This window comes from Diabrotica virgifera, chromosome 5 (assembly GCF_917563875.1).
Source record: "Diabrotica virgifera virgifera chromosome 5, PGI_DIABVI_V3a".
Lineage (NCBI taxonomy): Eukaryota > Metazoa > Arthropoda > Insecta > Coleoptera > Chrysomelidae > Diabrotica > Diabrotica virgifera.
In genome coordinates, this window is record NC_065447.1 from 119,620,790 (window position 1) to 119,642,933 (window position 22,144).

The 22,144-nt window shown below is 31.4% G+C and overlaps 1 protein-coding gene across 2 annotated transcripts in view; it reads right to left on the reverse strand.

The window, feature by feature from the left end:
- Positions 1–22,144, reverse strand: part of LOC114343548 (protein hairless) — an 86,031-nt gene that overhangs the window by 33,942 nt on the left and 29,945 nt on the right. For both annotated transcript variants that reach the window (XM_050650265.1, XM_050650264.1), the window contains exon 2: positions 17,083–17,229. In XM_050650265.1, the coding sequence (XP_050506222.1) occupies positions 17,083–17,229 (147 nt within the window). The remainder of the gene's footprint in view (positions 1–17,082; positions 17,230–22,144) is intronic.

The window sequence follows — 22,144 nt, forward strand, 5'->3', positions numbered from 1 at the left end:
CAAAAGCATCAACAAAGAAAGAGGACACAGAATGGGAAACAAAGAAGTTAAAATACTCTGTTACGAAAACGACGCAATATCGATAGCCCGAGATGAAGATAGTCCACAGATTTAACATAAGAGCAAAATAATTCAATATGACAATTTCATCTCAGAAAACTAAAACTAAAACAATAGTAATCGGTAAAGAACCAATCAGATGTAAAATAGAAATTGATGGTATCATTTTGACTAGGTCATTTTGACACATTCGGAATATTAAACATACAACACAAAAATTCCTACCTTACACTATTACCTGTTCAAATCAACTTATCACTAAAAAAAGAAGAATTATTGGAAATAGTGGGAGTGTATACTAAACTCATAAAATTTTGTGCAATTTATTTCTTAAAAATATTTTTATTTTATACAATAAATAATTTTCTCATTTGTTATCAACACATTATAATGGTGTAAATGAATAATTATTGATTGGCGTCAGGTTTATGTTATTTATGTCTGTTTACTATTAATAATATTGGCTATGAGCAGGTATGTTTGGTTGTGTAGTAATTTCGAATCATAATTGATGGATTCGACCGTTACTTGATGGAAGTTCATTTTATCTAACAATAAAACACTGAAAACGTTTGTTGTCTATACTTCCACAAAATTTATTATAACTAAGTGACTACAGCTGTTTCGGCAGAGTGCCTTTCTCAAGTGATATAGTTTACAATGTGTTTGCCTTTTTAAGTCTTCAACTGAAGAGGTTGAGGAGTGGGGAGCTATTTGTCTCGAGTTGGTCATTCAGAATTATATCTGTATTTTTCAGTTTATTAATTTCCATAGATTCTAAAAAAGATAGCTTAAGGCCTTTATTTTGAATATGTAGAATTTGAAACTCTTCATTGAAAGAATGATTATGATCTAGAAGGTGAAGTGCGTATGTAGAAGTGTCTGTTTTTCTATTGTTGAATGCCCTTTTGTGTTCTGCTATCCGTTTGTCAAAAGTTCTGCCAGTTTGACCGATGTACGTTTTCGGACAGTCACCACAAGTTAGTTTATACACACCACTCTGTAGTTGCTTTCTCTTTCGGCTTTTATCTCTTTCGGCTTTTCAGCTCTTTAAAAGCCGAAAGAGAAAGCAACTACAGAGTGGTGTGTATAAACTAACTTGTGGTGACTGTCCGAAAACGTACATCGGTCAAACTGGCAGAACTTTTGACAAACGGATAGCAGAACACAAAAGGGCATTCAACAATAGAAAAACAGACACTTCTACATACGCACTTCACCTTCTAGATCATAATCATTCTTTCAATGAAGAGTTTCAAATTCTACATATTCAAAATAAAGGCCTTAAGCTATCTTTTTTAGAATCTATGGAAATTAATAAACTGAAAAATACAGATATAATTCTGAATGACCAACTCGAGACAAATAGCTCCCCACTCCTCAACCTCTTCAGCTGAAGACTTAAAAAGGCAAACACATTGTAAACTATATCACTTGAGAAAGGCACTCCGCCGAAACAGCTGTAGTCACTTAGTTATAATAAATTTTGTGGAAGTATCTAAAACAAACGTTTTCAGTGTTTTATTGTTAGAATTTCCAATCAGGTCTAGCAACCTAACTTCCCAAAAAAATTACTAAAATCACTAGACAGTTGTGTCTTGAATTAGCGCATTTAGTTTAGGTATCTATTATTGTTTCAGTAACTAATGTCGAATCTGAACAAACAACTTCATCATCATCTTCCATAGTTGAACCATCCAAATGTTAGCCTCCTTAGTAGTGTCGTTTCGGGGACAGGCAGCAACCGTCTTGCAAATTCTTCCCCACGATACACGCATTAATACCTCTCTCATTTAATAGAGATAAGATATGACCAACAGCATATAAAGCAGTTATTCCAAAGTCAGCTGAAAGTTCGATATCAAAAACATAACCAAAGCGTGAAAGATTGTGAAGTTGATATTAAAAGATTATTGCATTTGACATACCCTCAGAGGTACATCAAACAGTACCCTCTTTAGGAACCTAAAGATTTTCTGGGACAAATTGGTATACAGGCATTCTTAAATGGACTAGAGGATGTTGAAATGCAACAAGCTCTCTGATTATATCACAAAACGCTAAATGGAGCACTAATATCAACCCACAAGTATGCAGCAGCGAAAAGTATTTCCAGTGCAAAATCTACAACAAAAGACTCGAAATGAAAACAGAAGATGTTTTTAATTGAGGAAGAATGGGATCCATTCTTCAGTCTACCGCATCCAGTTTTCAGCTAGAAATAAACCCAAGGTAGTTCATATCGAGAGATTAGTTCCATACCATGGAACTGATCCGCCCTGTTGGCTTCAGTCCCTCCCTGATAGACCAGTTATTCGAGGCTAATAACTATAAAGGAAGGAGCAGTGTTACGACAGTTCCGTAATATTTATTCCATACAAAGAAATTCTCTTTACGAAAACTTTTTTGGCTTGCAAATTCTTCTCTGTCTTTAGCTGTTCTTATTAGCTGTTCAAAACTAGAAGTATTAAAAGTCTAGAACGTTCGAGATATCATCTGCTGATAAGCTAGTCCATTTATGACGGTTTCGAAGCCACAAGTATTTCTTCCTACCAATCTAACTTCTTTCATTAATTTTAATGAACCAAAATTTAAAAATTGAAATTTTAACACTTATATGAATAACTTTTAATACTTATGAATAATTATAAAGACAAAAATATGCTCTTAAACTCACTACATACTCGACTTTGACTTTTTTAATTATTGCAAAATTAGTCTATCCACCACCACAGGAAAACCCGGTACCTTCTGCTCTATCACATATACAGGCAAGATATCAACAAAAATAGCCAAATACATAAAAAAAAAGAAAGGAATAACAGCAGCTTTCAGAACTAGCAACAACTTAACTACCTAAATACATTAAGAACAATAAGAGCCGAAAGAGAAAGCAGTTACAGAGTGGTGTACCTATACAAACTGACATGTGGTGACTGTCAAAAAACGTACATCGTTCAAACTGGCAGAACCTTTGACAAACGGATAGCAGAACACAAAAGGGCTTTCAACAATAGAAAAACAGATTCGACATCACCTACTTCATCTTCTAGATTCTAGATCATAATCATTCTTTTAATGAACAGTTTCAAATTCTTCATATTCAAAATAAAGGCTTTAAGCTATCTTTATTAGAATCTATGGAAATGAATAAATTGAAAAATAAGATATAATTCTGAATGACCAACTTGCGACAAACAGCTCCCCACTACTGGACCGCTTTCTAGCGGCGGGGTTTCGCCGCTTTCGCTTTCTAGATCGATTTTATGGGGTGGATCAGTCCCCATGATCATTGCATTTGTTCATTAATATGTCTCCATTTCTTCCGGTCTATTGCCTTCTCTTTCCATTTTGTAATTCCTGCCCTCTTAGGTCCTCCTCTACTTCAGTTAACCATTTCGGTCTGGGTCGACCACGTCTCCTTTTTCCTCCTGGTTGTCATAATGTCATAGCTTTTGATACTGATTCTGGTCCTTGTCTCCATATATGACCCAACCATTTGGTTCTTTGTACTTTTATTTTCTTTACTAAATCTTCTCCATTTAATTCTAAAATTTCTTTATTCATTTTCGTTCTATACTCTTGTTCTTCGATTCTCACTGGACCCAGTATTGTCCTTATTATCTTTCGTTCATTTATCCTTAATTTCTCTTCTTCTTTTTTTGTCATAATCATCGTTTCTGCTGCATACATTGTAATTGGTCTTATTATTGTTTTATACAGGGTGCGCCAAACCTATGGTTTTCTTTGATTATGGCTAAATTATGGGATATACAAAAAAATGTTTTTAACAAAATTAATGTATATCGACGCCGTCTATAATTTAAAATTATTTTAGATTATACAGGGTGAGTCAGAACGACGGTAGGAACCAAAGTTGTGTTTTTTTAAATGGAACACCCTATATATTAAATCATTTTTGAATACATTTTTAAAAAATATTAAGAATTTATATAAGGTATTATAGACCTAAAGTTAAAAATTTTCGGAATATTTACACTTTTATTGAGAAAAATGGTAATATTCAAAGGGCTGTGGATTAGGCTTTCAAGGTAATAAAATTTTTTATGACATGTCAAAGTTTTTTTAGTATACTGTTATTTTTAAATAAACTAACATATTTGACATATATCCATAAAATATACAGTGTGATCACTATTTGCAAATATAAAATTTTCTCATTTGTTTTAAATGGGACACCCTGTATATTAGTATTGCCTTTTGTAGTAAATATTACATCCTTTCTTTTGGTATAAGGTTGTATGTACCTAGCATATTTCGTTTTGTAGATATTTAAAGAAAACTATAGACTTTACCTTTTTGCGGATTTTTTATTAAAAAATTTTTTTGCAAGAAAAATAATTATAATCTTGTTTTAGAAACATACATTAAAATATTAAATATGAAAATAAGAACGTAATTAAAGATTAAAATAAATCGTATACTAGTACAATTCAATTGAATTTAATATCTTAACATTATTTCACAAAAAATATTTTACCATACTAATGAATGCATAAATTAGTTACTAAATTAAATAAACAACCAAAGGCTATAGCGGGATAATATGGTCAAAAATGCCCCCGCACCGATCAGTCCTGCTAGTTATTTTTTGGATAAAGGATATAAAATTATGCCCTCATGCAAATTTTTAGCTTCCCAAAGGTCCTAGAACCTCTTAAATCGAAAAAAGAAGAATTTTTAGGTTTTATTTTTTTGTGAGCGCAATTTTAACTTAAAAAATCTGAAAAAAATCGAGATAATGTATATTTTGAATACAAAACAGCCTGATTTTTTTCAGATTTTTGTAGTTAAAAATGAGCTTAGGAAAATTTTTTGAAATTTTCAAAAAAATTTGAGGTTATGTAAATATCATTTGGCCAACTTGTAAATAGTATTTTTTTGTGTGTTTTTTGTGGTTCTCTCGAATGGCAGAGGCAGAATTTTTAATATCTGAGCGGAAAGAACAAAAAAATTTAAAAACCCGTTTTTTGCTGTCTCGAGATGCATCTCGGAACAGCCAATTTTAGGATTTAGGATCCTGACTACAACTAAAAAAAGCACTAAAAGTGTGAATTTTGTCATAAAATTTGGTATGTGGGCTTATAATAATATTTGGAACAGCTTTTAGAAATAACTTTTTTCGATATCTCTAACGCGAAGCAAATCGAATCGCATATCGAACATTCACCCTGTTCGTGGATTCGCAGTAGACCGCGTTTAAAATTTAAATTTCAGTTGACCATTTTAAAAATTGTGAACCATTAACCTGTATGACTGTGCCAAATTTCAAATCTGTATATATTTTGATTGCCGAAATATAGGGATGTCTTCATCTTAAATGCGACACACTGTATATTATCGTATATAATATCACAAGAGAGAAAATTTTGCCGGCAATATTTTCGACTGGTATGAAAGTTTGTTGCCTGGCAATTTTCGCGAATTAAATTTTGACTTAAATCACGAGACGTTAGTCGAGTGATTTTGTCAAAATTTCATTAGCGAAAATTACCAGAAGGCAACGAACTTGAATGAAACCAGGAGAAAATTTTGCCGGGAAAAATTTTCTCTCGAATGATGTTCGACAAGACTATTTCACGAGACAATTAATGCACCATATCAACGAAATATAACCTTTATTTATTTGTTATTACCAGACACTTTCGTGACGGATCTGTCATAATTTTGTCGCTGAGAAATCACGTCGCTAAGGAGTTTTGTCAGTAGAAAACGATACATTGCTATGCCGTTTTATCAGTTAAAAACTGTCTAGTGAAATAGTCAATTTGATAATTCATTGCAACTAATATAGTCGTATTTTTTATACCTAGATTCAAAATATACATTCAAAATACTGACTAATTCACTAATTTTATCATAAAAAGTCAAATTGATTGCATTGAAGTATTGAACCAATTAATGCCTATTAATATAATATTATTATAATAATTATAATATACAGAGTGAGTTTTATGTATAGAAACCCTCAATTATCTCGGAAACATCTTGCATAATTTTTATAGGTTTTGGTGGGTAGGGGTTTTCTAATACAGCCGATATTATAGTGATAATTACATCGTTGTCAGATCTTCCGTTTTTCTGGAAATCTAATGAACTTTCTTATTTTTTTTGTGTTTTGAAGTCCTTAAGAAATACTGATTATTTTTCATGTTATATTCTCTATACCTGAATGCAATAGTTTCGGAGTTATTGCTACATGTATTTAAAAAAAAATTAAACAAATTATAAAAATCAATTTTTTTGGCCCGTGTAGTTTACATTCTTTGGATCATTGGGAAGAAAAAAGGTCTTTTGTAATTTTTCTCTAAAGTTAATGGTTTTGGAGCTCCAAACAATTTAAAACCGAAAAAAAATTGAATAGTGACGATTTTCAAGGTTCAAAAACACAAATAAAAAATATTATTTTTGAAACTGCTGAGTAGTCAAATTCAAGCTAAGCCCTTTTTTTAGGGGCTCGCTATAAAATTTTTTGGCCCGTTTTATTCTAAAACATTGGTTTTTAATAATTGTTAGTGAAGCGCATATGAGAGGACGGGCGATTGGGGTGCATTAACAACTAAAAAACTAGATATATTTTAGAATGAAACAAGCTTAAATTACTTATTCCTAACTGATAAAATAAGGCTTGAACTTAAATTTGTGTACAGGACAGTTTCAAAAATAATATTTTTGATTTGTGTTTTTGAACCTTGAAAATCGTCATTATTCGATTTTTTTCAGTTTTAAATTGTTTATAACTCGAACTCGTTTAACTTTAAAGAAAAATTACAAAAGAACTTTTTTGTTCCCAATAGTCCAAAGAACGTAAAATAATGTCTACCCGGGCCAAAAAAATTGATTTTTATAATTTGTTTAAATTTTTTTTAAATAAATGTAGCAATAACTCCGACATTATGATCTTTAGGTATAGGGAATATAACATGAAAAATAATTAATATTTCTTATGGACTTAGAAAAGCAAAAAATAGAAAGGGTATTCCAATTGAAGTAAAAAAAAATAGATTTTTAGGAAAACGGGAGATCTGACAACAATGTAATTCTCACTATAATATCGGCCGCATTAGAAAACCCCTACCCACCAAAATTTATAAAAATTGTGCTAACCGTTTCCGAGATATTTGAGGGTTTCCGTACATAAACCTCACTCTGTATATTATATTATTACACATTAATTGGTTCAATACTTCAATGCAATCAATTTGAACTTTTTATGATAAAATTAGTGAATTAGTCAGTATTTTGAATGTATATTTTGAATCTAGGTAGAAAAATACGACTATATCAGTTGCAATAAATTATCAAATTGATAATATACAGTGTATCGCATTTAAAATAAAGACACCCCTAATATTTCGGCCATCAAAATATATTCAGATTTGAAATTTGACACAGTCATACAGGTTGATGGTTCACAATTTTTAAAATAGTCAACTGAAATTTAAATTTTAAACGCGGTCTACTGCGAATCCACAAACATAGTGAATTTTCGATATGCGATTCGGTTTCCTTCGCGTTAGAGATATCGAAAAAAATTATTTGGAAAAGCTGTTCTAAATATTATTATAAGCCCACATACCAAATTTTATAACAAAATTCACACTTTTAGTGCTTTTTTTAGTTGTTGTAGTCAGGATCCTAAATCCTAAAATTGGCTGTCCCGAGATGCATCTCGAGACAGCAAAAAACGGTTTTTTCAATTTTTTTGTTCTTTCCGCTCAGATATTAAAAATTCTGTCTCTGCCATTCGAAAGAACGACAAAAAACACACACAAAAATATTATTTAAAAGTTGGCCAAATTATATTTACATAACCTAAAAATTTTTTGAAATTTTCAAAAATTTTTCCTGAGCTCATTTTTTATTACAAAGATCTGAAAAAAATCAGGCTGTTTTGTGTTCAAAATATACATCATCTCGAATTTTTTCAGATTTTTTAAGTTAAAATTGCGCTCACAAAAAAATAAAACCTAAAAATTCTTCTTTTCTCGATTTAAGAGGTTCTAGGACATTTGGGAAGCTAAAAATTTGCATGAGGGCATAATTTTATATCCTTTATCGAAAAAATAACTAGCGGGACTAATCGGTGCGGGGGCATTTTTGACCATCTTATCCCGCTATAGCCTTTGATATCTAACCTAGTAATTTTTCTACCACAGCAACTTTTTTGTACCAAATTCATTGTTAGTTGTATTGTATTTACGAGTAAGATCAGTTAAACTTTTAATTTACCTTTTAAATTTACTTACATCTTGAGAACATATTTATAAAGTATGCTTTGAAACAAATGAATGTTAATGTATCAGCCAAATTATTAATATAAATAGTATTAACTTGTGTCACAAAAGCTGGTAATACTTTTGTAGTTGAAACTTTTGTAACAATTTTTTATATTTTAAATTTTAATTTTTCAACCGAACAATTGGTGAATATGACATTTGTTTTGGGCGAAACCATTAGAAATTATTACCAGCTTTTGTGACACGACTACATAGATACTATTTACTTCATAATATTATACTTCTATAACGTTCATTTGTTTCAAAGCATACTTTATACGTTCTCAAGATGTAGGTAAATTAAAAAGTTATTAACTGATCTTACTCGTAAATACAATTTAACTATCAAAATTGGGTACAATAAAGTTACTAGGGTAGAAAAATTTCTAGGGTAGATTTTAAAATTGTTTAATTTAATAATTAATTTATCCATATTAATTACTTACTAGTATGGTAAAATATTGTTTGTAACATAATTTTAAAGTTATTAAATTCAATTAAGTTGCACTTGCATACGTTTTATTTTAACCTTTAATTACGTTTTTATTTTCATCTTTGATATTTTAGTGTATGTTTCTAAAATCAGATTATAATTTTTTTTGTGCAAAAAAATTTAATTAAAATTATCGCGGATATAAAATATCCGCGAAACGTAAAATCTATAGTTCTTTTTTAAATATTTACAAAACCAAACATGCTACGTACATAAAACCTTATACCAAAAGAAAGGTTGTAATATTTACTACAAAATGCAATACTAATTTACAGGGTGTTCCATTTAAAAAAAATGAGAAAATTTTGTATTTGCAAATAGTGATCACACTGTATATTTTATGGCTGTAAGTAAAAGATATTAAATTATTTAAAAATGATACTATATTATAAAAACCACCTACCACTTAAATTTTTATTACTTTGGAAACATAATCCACAGCCCTACAAATATTACCATTTCTCAATAAAAATGTAAATATTTCGAAAATTATTAACTTTAGGCCTATTCGCGGTGTGCAAGTACTTGGAAGGGAAACGAGAAACGACCGTGCGCGAGTCGCGGAGAATATTGCAACTATCTTAAATAGTTCATATTGTCAATTGAAATTGTCAAATTGACGTATATTTCCTACCTTCTGTCATTGAAGCAGAAAAATTATAGATTGCTCCACAATATTGATATGATATGCAATTATTATATAAAGGTAAATTTAATTAATTGTATTTTGCTTGCAGTACTGCATTTTAATAACTAATTTTATTTACTACATACAATTGTTTACGTTTGCATAGCATAACCTGTATCTTATTTTTTCTTCTTATTATTTTTTTGGACTATGGCCTAGACAATTATCCAGCAACCAGGACTAATATAATTGGCCAATATAATTAAAAGTGCGAATAAAAGTATAGAGCGTAGAAATAGAGGTCGCTTTGCCGAACTTGCACGGTCCCAATAAGACCTTATACAAATTTTTCATATTTTAAAAAAGTATATTCAAAAATCATTAAATATATAGGGTGTTCCATTTAAAAAAATATAACTTTGGTTCATACCGACGTTCTGACTCACCCTGTATAATTAAAAATAATATTAAATTATAGACGGTTTTGATATACATTAGTTTTGTTAAAAACATTTTTTTGTAGATCCCATAGTTTAGCCGTAATCAAAGAAAACCAGAGGTTTGGCGCACCCTGTATATACAGTGTGGGCCAAAGAAAACAGTCCACCTCGATATTTGGCATTATTTATTAGATTTTAAAGAAATGACGAAACAGGTCGATTTTTGATCTAAGGGAGACACATTTTTACGGTACATACATCTGTCATTCGTCAACCCCCTCCCTTACACTTCCCCGCCCCTTATTTTTAAATAGGGAATAGGGGTCGTGTGCTAGCTCATTTGAAAGGTTATTGAATTCTCTATTCAGTATTCATTTTTTTAATTAAATTATTTCACACAAAAAGAAGAATGTATGTAATTTATTTAATTCGAAATACATTCTACTGCTGTCACAAAACAGAAAAAAATGTTTTTTGATAAATAAACATTAATTATCGTTAATTTCAATGTTCAAACTGCCACCCATCTGCCTCTTGGTAGGTTGAATATTGAATTTAAGCAACAAACAATGTTTATTTATCAAATAAACATTTTTTCTGTTTTCTGTCAACAGTAGAATGTATTTTGAGTTAAATAAATTAATACTTTCTTCTTTTTGTGTCAATTAATTTAATTCAAAATAATTTTTCTTGGACACCCTGTATAAATAATTATGTCAATGTTAATATTACTGAATAGAGAATTGAATAACCTTTCAAATGAGCTAGCACACGACCCATATTCCCTATTTAAAAATAAGAGGTGAGGGAAGTGAAAGGGAGGGGGGTTGACAAATGACAGATGTATGTAAGTACCGTAAAAATGTGTCCCCATTAGATCAAAAATCGATCTGTTTTGTCATTTCTTTAAAATCTAAAAATACTGCCAAATATCGAGGTGGACTGTTTTCTTTGGCCCACACTGTATTCATTTTTGTTTATTTGGTCAATATTTTACTCTTTAGTAGTTTTCTATTTGTTTGGTATACCCGGTCTGTCGCAGTTATTCTTTCTTCGATCTCCGTTTTTCTTTCCCCTTTGTTGTTTATCATAACGCCCAGGTATTTAAATTTTTGTACTTCCTCGAATTTTTTATTTCCTATCCTTATCTCTCTGTTTTGCTCAGCTTTTCCGAGTCTCATTAGTTTTCTTTTCTTTTCATTAATTCTTAGTCCCATCTTCTTTACCTCTTCTTCAAACTTCATTAATAATTTGTTCATGATTTTTCGTGTTTTTGTTACTATCGCTATATCATCTGCATAGGCGATTCATTGGTAACCTGATGCTCTTAGGTTTCCCTTGTAGATCTTTCTTAAGGGGATCGGTACATAATTTTCTGCTCCAATGGTATTCAAATGGGATTAATTTTTTTCGAACCCTGATTAAACTAATAAGTATCTATTTTCTAAAAATTTAAACGCAGAATGAAAGATTACGTTATTAACGAGGGCCGAAAGTCCCTGAGAACTTTTATGTTTATTTTAATAAGTTACAGGGGTGAAAAACTAAGAGAAAATTTAGTGTGATTTCTAATTTCAAATATCTCATTCAAAATAAACTTTTTATTTATTATAAGAGACTTTCGGCCCTCGGTAATAATTTAGTCTTTCATTCTGCGTTTAAATTTTTCAAAAATTGATTTTTGATTTATTGATTTTTTCAGGATTCGAAAAATGTTTTCCAAATCTATCTTTGTCATACAAAGCACTCAGTCGAATAGAATATTGTCAGCATATTGTCAATCAGACAGTATCTAACAATTTTAGATATTTGACACGGCTTCGGGAATATATTGAGTTGTTTATTAAATAATATCGATAGTGTATTTGATACATAATTGATTTAAGACGTGAAATTAATAAAAAGTTATCTATTGTTTATTATTTATGGAAGATCCCAAGCAGAGAATACACCAGGATATAATATTCTGTGATCCAAGTATTTTGTTGTTAGATAGGTTCAAATTTATATTAAACTCAGTGTAATACAGACGGATTTGTGCGAAAATTGCAATACAATAAGTGACTTGGATCATATATTTTTTGCATGTGACAAATATGTGACACAAAGAAACTATTGAATATGACTATATACTAGCTTTGAACAAACCGTCAATCTTTAGGATTCTTCTAGATTATGTTATGTCGTGTAAATTGAAACTTAGATCATAAAATTAGTCGTGTAAATTAATAATATCCCGTATCCCTACTTAGTCTGTGGTTAGTCACCCTGAACGACACGGGTGCGAAAAGTTTTTTTTTTCACTTCCCTACCCTTGATTGTTCGATTGGATTTGATTTTAAGAGGTGTTGCTGGCTAAATGGGCGCAGTTCCCAAAGGCCAAAAAAGAAGAAAAAAAAGGTTCAAATTTTATCTAAGCGTTCCATAGTAACAATATATTATCATTTTAAAAAAATCACTTTATCACTTTTCCTCTTTTCTAGATTAAGTATTAGTTTTTATTGCATAGTATGCCATGCCTATAAATGGACCAAGGGTCCTACCTATAATTGGTCCATAAATATAAATACTTAGGGCATGAAATCCAAATTGCCAGGGACAATCAAACTGCCGAATTACAGAGAAGGATCACCTTAGCATGGGCCGCATATGGAGCTCTATCAGACATCTTCAAGAGCAACTTGCCAAATTACTTGGACTGACTCTCAGAGACAGGCTCAGAAACGAAGAAATCAGAAGGACAGGCGTCACAGATGTCTTAGAGCGAGTAGCATGGCTGAAGTGGAATTGGGCGGGCCATGTAGCCAGAATGAAGAACGGGAGGTGGACCCAAAAAATTACAGTGTGGAGACCAAGAGAAAACAGAAGAGGTAGAGGTAGACTACCTACACGATGGACAGACGACGTCTGCATATATATTATGTTTGAGGAATCCCTTTTTTTGTGAGACTGGATATAGGACATTTCTCAAGTATGAATTCACATTCATGGTATATCGTTGCTATACAGGGATAATAATCTGTGCAATGTTATGGTACAGGCTACGTTAAATATGAAGTAAATGTGGAAGATATACACTGGTTATTCATTTCAATTTAATTTGATTGTTTTTTAATCGTTTACAATATTTAAAATAATTAAAGACATAAAGTTAGGGACTTCAAAAATAAATTCAGTTCTCACTGGCAGGGTGGGAAATAATAAAGTGCCATACAATAGCATTTCATTACAATGCTCATTACAGGCATTACAGGCTGCTCCGTTTGAGAAAACTCATACTCTCAAACTTTGAGAAAACACTCATTCAGTTTCGACCAACCCTGTATTAGCTAAAATTAAACGTTTTGCTAGATTAATAATTTTTAACAATAATAGATTATATTAAAAATCACTTGAACATAAATTGATTTTCTGATGTCAAATCAATACAATTATACGAGGGTGAATATTGCTATGAAATTTGAAAATAAAAACGTAATTATATTTTAAACTACTTCGTATAACATCACAAAACCTGATATTTTAAGAAATAAAACATAGAGGAGAATCCAAAAATGTAAAAATATACAGGGTGTTCCATTAAACAAAAGATAATTTTGTTTCACCCTGTCAATATGGGTGGCCCTGTATATTTGGAAATGTATTTAAATTCTGATATTATCTATGCCCCAATCTCACCTAAATAAACCTTTTTCGTATCTCCTACAACAAACGACTAATTGGACTTCCCACAACCTGTATACATACAAAATCTCCGCTATAAAATTTTTCCAAAGAAAATGTTATTGGTTTTTTTAAAATAACTCCGTTAAATTTTGAAATATGAGATTTATCCAAAAACCATTACAAAGCTAAGTAAAAGTTCTATAACACTGTATTAAACATAATTTTCTAAATCCTTTATTTTTTTTTTAAATACAAGGTGAAAGGGCCCCGGTTACATGGTTCTCGCAGTAAAATTTAGGTTTTAAATGTTTCTATCTCGGTTATTTTTTGCCGTAAAAAAATATTAAAAATAGAAAAAGTTTAAATAAAGTTAAAACTAAAATTTTGTTCTCTACCATTTTTTAAGTATATCGAGTATTTTTGGAGTTATTATCAAAAGAAAATGAAATTCACGAAAATTTGAAAAATTCAAATTTTTTTTAATCGTATTTTTTTTTTCAAAATATGCATTCTAAACCGGTCAAAATTGTTGAAGTTATTACTCATGTTAAAATAAATAAAGTTTTAAATGGGTTACTATAAATTTAAATTTTTGTGGAAATGACGAATGTTTCATTTTTCATTCTTCCCTAAAAAATCTGAAAGGGTCCTCTTATTTCCATCATAACTTGCTTAATTTTGATGCTATCGACTTCTTATATAGCTTTTTGATAGTTACCTTTAAGTACTTTATTAAAATGTTTAATATCTATATTTAACAAAGTGCATCGTTTTCCTGTTATTTAAGCTTGAATACTAAGATTTGAGTACTCGCGGAAAAAAATATACATTCAATTGCATATAACTCACTTTGTATATGTAATAAAGGATTTTTCGAAAAAGGAGCTTATTTATTTTTATATTATCTTCGATTTTGGTAATAATAACTTTTTTGAAGAAACTTATGGTTTTTGAGTTATTTATGAAAAACTGCTTTAAAACATGGATTTTTTCAGGAAAAATCAAAACTTTTGATCTTTAATAACTCAAAAACCATTGATTTATTGAAATAACTTTATATAACAAATTTTACTTATAATTTGTCCCTCTATCGATTAGTGGTATTATTTTTAATAAAATAATTTCCACCCCCGAGAAGGGGTGGCATCCTCCCCCAGGGTAAAAGCGCAAGTCGGCACCATGTCACCTTTGTTTCTTGAGGTATCCCCTACATACTTACCAATTTTCATGAAAATCGATGGAGGTTCAACGAAATCGGAGGTGAAAACCTTCATTGACTCCACTAAATCTTTAGATCTATCCATTGTCGTTTTTGTTTTCTGTTTACTTTTTTGCCATCATTTCTCAGTAATTCGTAGTTTTCTCTGTCTTCTGCCGTGTTCATTCTTATCCATTTTAATCTCGCTTTCACTTTTCTTTCCATAATTTTTTGACATTCGATATTGTACCATTCTTTTTTCTTCTCCTTCTTCTTTTTGCCAATTAGTTTTTCTGCTGCTTCCTCTCTTTTATGCAGCTCCACTCCCGTTTCACATCAACACATTCTTGATTGTCATCCATTGTTAGATATTGTTCCAGTTCTTCCTTCCTGATATTTCCTTCTTACTTGCTCTTCTTTTGAATGATCTGAGTCAGCACAGGCTCATCTGTAGGATCTTACGTCCTTAATTGATGATTGTCTCCGCCTGTTTATCAAAATTAGGTCTATCTGAGATTTAGTTCGCTGATCTGGTGATATCCACGTTATTTTGTGTTTGTTAGGATGTGGGAACTTTGTACTGCTTATGACCATATCTGTTCTTGTTGCTAGGTTGCATAATCACTGCCCATTGTTATTTCGCTGCCGCCTACGAAAAGTATAACTCCGAAAAATGTCGATAAGAGTTGAACTTTCAATGAACGCCGCGAAAAATATTATTTTCGATTATATGATTGTGAAAATTATAATCCCTAATAAAGTGTTAGCGAAAAAAATTATTTTTTGAGGAGTATCAGCAAAAAACATAATTTCTTCTGTGGGACCACGAAAATTATAATTACTAAAAAGTTCTCAGAAATAATTGTTTCGTCGGTAGAAACAGAAACAGAAAGGGAAATAATTGTTTTCGTCGGCATCTATTATGAACTACATATTTTCGTTATAAATATTTTGGGAGTTATAATCTTCGCGGACACGCATATACAAAAAGAATTGTATCGCCAACACTTATCAGAGTTATTATTTTCACTGGAAATGTATTAGGAATCACATTAATCATAGGTACCAACGATTTGTCCTTTCATGTATTGTGTACCTTCCTGCTACAATTTCAGTGTATTGTTCTTTCCCTATTTGGGCATTGAAGTCTCCCAGTACCATGATTGTGTCCTCTTTGAGTATCTTTTCTATTTCTTCCTCTATATCAACGTACCATTTTTCTTTTTCTTCTCTGTTCACATTTTCTGTAGGCGCATATACGTTTAGTAGTGACATATTGCTTGGTTTTTAAAATTCAGCATCACATAGTAAAATAAATCACTTGAGAAAGGCACTGTGCCGAAACAGCTGTAGTAACATTAATTTGTAATAAATTTTGTGGAAGTATCGAAAACAATAGTTTTCAGTGTTTTATTGTTAGATAAAATGAACTTTATTAGGTAACAGTCAAATCCATTCAATTATTGCAAAATTATAATATGACATTAACATACCTATTCGCGGTGTGCAAGTACTTGGAAGGGAAACGAGAAACGACCGTGCGCGAGTCGCGGAGAAATATTGCAACTATCTTAAATAATTCATATTGTCAATTGAAATTGTCAAATTGACGTATATTTCATACCTTCTGTCATTGAAGCAGAAAAATTATATATTGCTCCACAATATTGATATGATATGCAATTATTATATAAAGGTAAATTTAATTAATTGTATTTTGAGTGCAGTACTGCATTTTAATAACTAATTTTATTTACTACATACAATTGTTCACGTTTTCATAACATAACCTGAATCTTATTTTTTCTTCTTACTATTTTTTTGGACTATGGCCTTGACAATTATCCAGTAACCAGGACTAATATAATTGGCCAATATAATTAAAAGTGCGAATAAAAGTACAGAGCGTAGAAATAGGGGTCGCTTTGCCGAAGTTGCACGGTCCCAATAGGATCAAGAGTGATTTGATTTGTAAAATATTTGTTACACCTTGCATATTTATAACCTGATCATTTTTATAGTTTCTGTTTCTCTTGTGTTGTTTGTAATTTTGTTGTTTTTGTGTAGTACTAGTACATCTTAACTATAAAAATGTTTAGTAAATTATAAAACTGACTTTTAAACAGAAATAAACTTCAGAAACAATTTTCTCAAAAGTAATAGGAAGATTGTTTAATAAAAATTTGTTTCATAATTAGTTTGACAAGTTTCCTAAAGTGTCTATCTATAAAGACTTTACTTTCAATTCTTCACTGCAGTTGATAAGTAAAATGAGCACAAACTTAACTAAAACTTACCACTAAGAGATGTACTATTATCCTGTCGATAAGCAGGGGTTGAGGCGGCAGTACCTTGAGGTGGCCAAAAGGTTTTCCTGGGAACAGATACCCAAGACACCCTTTCACCTTCCCTTGCCCTTTCCAATTCAAGAATAAATTTTCCATCTAAAAAAAAGTTACCGGTATGTTAATTTTTTGATATAATAGTCAGGACTTGGAATGGGAAACAAATAATTATAGACGAACAATATTGTTTGTTAGCTGCACAAAAATGGTGACTATTTGGAATATAGAAATTATAAAAGAATAACCTTTCCATGTTGTGGCCATAATGTGGGTTTAGACTGGTCACTCACCAACAGACCAACACAGATTTTTGGTACACATGCATACACATATACAGTCGGAAAAATAAAAGATTACCCATGAACGATCACATCAATCACTTATTTTGTATTTGCTGTCTTCTTCTGTAAATAACAAACGTTTGTTATAGAAAAATACAGCAAATACAAAATAAGTGATTGATGTGATCGTTCATGGGTAATCTTTCATTTTTCCGACTGTACATTTAAAGGAACATACATCTCCCTGCTCAAAAAATGGACAGTTAGTCTGACAAATGATACCAGCCAACTAATCGTATCTGTCTCAATCGTCTAACTGTCCATTTTTCCAGCAGGGAGATGTATCACATATACAGTGATGAGCGCGCTAATAACCAGCAAAATAGCACAAAATATGGAACATGTATTAAGTTGTGAGATAAAAAGAAATGAAACTACTCAAGCTGGGAAATTTAACGATATTAAACAATAAATTTACATTATATTGATTGTTTCCGACGTTTACACTTATCAGAGGAGTATGTCAACTAAAACTGTCACTGCGACAGTGGTAGTTGCCAAACTCGTCCGATACGTCTAAAGGTGGTAAACAATATAATGTAAATTTATAAGTTAATATCGCTAAATTTCCCAGCTCGACTGGTTTCATTTCATTTTATCTCACAACTTAATACGGTTTACATCTTTTGTGCTATTTTGCCGGTTATTAGCGCGTCCATCACTGTATATGTATGATATACAGTGAGCACGAAAAGGTTGGAATAAATTCATTTTTTCATAAATGGGCGACTTTAGAAATAAATCCCGAAACAGGTGGATTTTTATTTTTAAATTATGATTTATTGGCATATATATCATACTAGTGACGTCATCCATCTGGGCGTGAGGACGTAATCGATGATTTTTTAATGAGAATAGGGGTCGTGTGATAGCTCATTTGAAAGGTAATTCAATTCGCTATCCAGTAATATGCACATTAGCATAATTATTTATACAGGGTGTCCAAAAATTTTTTTAATTAAATTAATTGACACAAGAAGAAGAATGCTTGTAATTTATTTAACTCAAAATACATTTTATTGCTGTCAGAAAAAAGAAAAAAAAATGTTTATTTTCAAAATAAACATTGCTTTTCGCTTAAATGAAGTGTTTAAACTGCCAAGAGGAAGGCGGGTGGCAGCTTTAATATTGAATTTAAGCGAAGAACAATATTTATTTGTGGAATAAACATTTTTTCCTGTTTTCTGACAACAGTAAAATGTATCTCGAATTAAATAAATTACATACATTCTTCTTTTTGTCTCAATTAATTGAAAAAAAAAATATTTTTTTAGAGCACCCACTATAAATAATTATGTTAATGTTTATATTACTGAATAGAGAATTGAATAATCTTTCAAATGAGCTATCACACGACCCCTATTCTCATTTAAAATAATCATCGATTACGTCATCACGCCCAGATGGATGACGTCACTAGTATGATATATTATATGCCAAAAAATCATAATTTAAAATAAAAAATGGATCTGTGTCGGTATTTTTGCTTAAACACACCGGTTTATGAAATAAAGAATTTATTCCAACCTTTACGTGCTCACTGTATATGTGATAACCTTTAACATCAATCTCGTGTCATCGCAATTTTATATTTTGATACATTTATCATGTAATCTAAAGGCGGATCCACATCAATAAAATTGGTGTGGTGTGGTGTGGTGTGTGTGTGTGTGTGTGTGTGTGTGTGTGTGTGTGTGTGTGTGTGTGTGTGTGTGTGTGTGTGTGTGTGTGTGTGTGTGTGTGTGTGTGTGTGTGTGTGTGTCTGTGTGTCTGTGTGTCTGTCTGTGTGTCTGTCTGTGTATCTGTGTGTGTCGTGTGTGTGGTGTGTGTGTGTGTGTCGTGTGTGTGGTGTGTGTGTGTGTGTGTGTGTGTGTGTGTGTGTGTGTGTGTGTGTGTGTGTGTGTGTGTGTGTGTGTGTGTGTGTGTGTGTGTGTGTGTGTGTGTGTGTGTGTGTGTGTGTGTTGCATTTTAAAATACAGAAAAAATATTTGTGGCACAAATTTAAATCTGGTCAAGTATTTTTACGACATAAATATTTATTTTGTGTGTTGTACTGCTGAATCCACTTAGCGACTAGTGGATAATCAAGTCCACACTAACATCGCTTTGTGGTGAAAATTTCTTTGAAGTCGACTGAGAAACCGACAGCACGACCGATAGCGTGTGTTGTTCGTCACGAAAATATTTTTGCATAAATTCTTGCGGCGCACAGTCCACATCAACAAAAATGTCAACGCACACATTTGTCTCAAATACAACGTACAACATAAATTTTTATTGATGTGGATCCGGCTTAAGGGTTTTTACAACCAAAAATATGGCTAGTTTCATCTACTCTCAAAATGTTTCACTGATGATGGTCGGACTGGATTAGAAACGTTTTAAAGGTATTTATAATCCATTTTGATAATTTTATAATCTTAATAAATATATACTATTACTATTATACATAAGAAGCTTTTACTTCATTGTAAGTTTGTTTAAACCATGGTATACAGCCAATCACTGTGATTTTCCCATTTAATTTCTTATTTACTTATGTAAAAGTGGTTTTAGTTATATTGACTGAAGGTTTGCAGAGAGGTAGCTTTAGTCATGTTGACCAAAAGTTCTCATTGCCCAAAGACTCGTAAATCAATTATTCTTTCTGAGTTACGTTATATAACTTCAAAGAGTCAGTTTTTAGTCCATTCTTCAAAATCATGAATTTGGAAAGATACGGAAAGGACAAATGCCCATCAGAACCCGTCTAAAGAAACAAAATCTTCTTCTTCTTTTATATAGGCAGTACTGCCAGTTTTTCTTCAACGGTGCCTTTCATTCTGCCCCTAAGTTGTCATTCCATCTTTTCCTTGGGCGTCCTATACTTCTCCTGCCTAACGGTGACTTGTCCCTGGCTATTCTTACTATCCTTGATTCAGACATCCTGCTTATGTGCTCATTCCACTCTTGTTTTTTGTTCTTTACCCAGGTATTTATGTTGTCTTCCCCACATATGCGTCTGATTTCCTCACTTCTTACTCTATCCTGTAGTCCTTTTCCAGCAATCCTTCCTAAGATCTTCATTTCGTTGGTTTCCAGATGTCTTCATGTTTTGCTTGTATCTGGTCTTGTTTCGGCCATGTAAGTCATACCTGGCCTAATAACTGACTTATATATTCGGGCCTTTGTTTCCAATCTTAGATGTTTGTTTTTCCAAATTGTGTTGTTTAGGCATCCGGCCGTTCTACTGGCTTTAATTATTTGGTCTTTTACCTCTTCTTCGATATTGTTGTCGGCTGATAGATTAATTCCCAGATATTTGAAGGTCATTACTTGTTGTATAATTTGATTGTCTAACTCCAATTTGCATCTTATTGGTTCTTTGACAATTACTAAGCTTTTTAGACCAGTAAGGATCTGTTTTTAGGTGGATGTGAGAGGTGGCATTCAGATTTCTGCGGATAAAGTTAGGTGATAACTTCGTTAATAATAATTGATTTATGCTCCTTCTCAAATATGCCCGGAACATTAATAAAAAAAATAAAATATTTAAAAATTTCGTTTTTTTTCTACTTTTTTTGCTTATAACTTAAAAACTATTCATTTTAGAACAAAGTCCTATAGGAATAAAACAAAGATAATTAAATTTTCTATCAGATGCGATTGGTTAAAAAGTCTTAATTTATCACCCTTGCTTCAAAATAGCAATAAATATAAAATAAGGGGGCAAAACAAGCCTGTCCTTATTCAATGATTTTCCATCACTTAGGTTACACTTGGAACCTTCCTAATTCGCTTAAAAAATTTTTGTAATGTGCTAAACCCGTACACCAAATTTCATTAAAATTGACTTACTATATTTTGCATAATAATTTTGCAATCTAAACTTTTTTTTTAAATTAAAATTTTTTAAAATCTTGCACAACAAAAACCAGAACATAAGTACAAAGATTTGTCAATTTTTTACATATAAAGAAGTACTCCACCTATCTAATGCACTTTACAGAATTGAAATCGGATTATTTAAGTAGCCTCAGCAATGTTTTAAAGTTATAAACAATTTTTGGCTTATAAACAAATTAGTGCTGTGGCCAGGAGGGGGTGCTACGGGCTCCTTTATTTAGATGGACTTACCCAAGTTTTTTTAGGTATTTTGACCCGTAGAACACTAATTTTTTGGGTAACAGTTGATCGGGATGTCGATAAGATTGTTATAAACCAGGGGTTCCCAACCTTCTAGCAAGTGCGTACCACTTCAAATATTTTGAAGATTTTGGCGTACCACCGAACATCGGGGGGCATGGAAGGGAAGGAATACTACCCCTGGTCCTATTTTTTTAGAAACATGTTTACTATCAAAAACATGTCCATTGGCTTGTTTTATTTTAATTAAATAAATAATATAACTTGAAATTTAATTATTCATTCACTTTTTCAAGCTTTTTATGAAGACAACAATAAATATAATTATTTGTCAATCATGCTTTCTAATTTTTATTTAAAAATATATACTTCTTCTTCTTCTTTCTCATAATCCGTGCCCTTCAGGGCGTCGGATGAAAAATATATACAGATATACGTTTATTACTCATAGCTATACAAAATCATCATGCAATATTATACAGTACAATTGGTACAAACTATCAACCAATAAAAAAAGATACAAATCAACAGAAATCAAAATTAGTGAT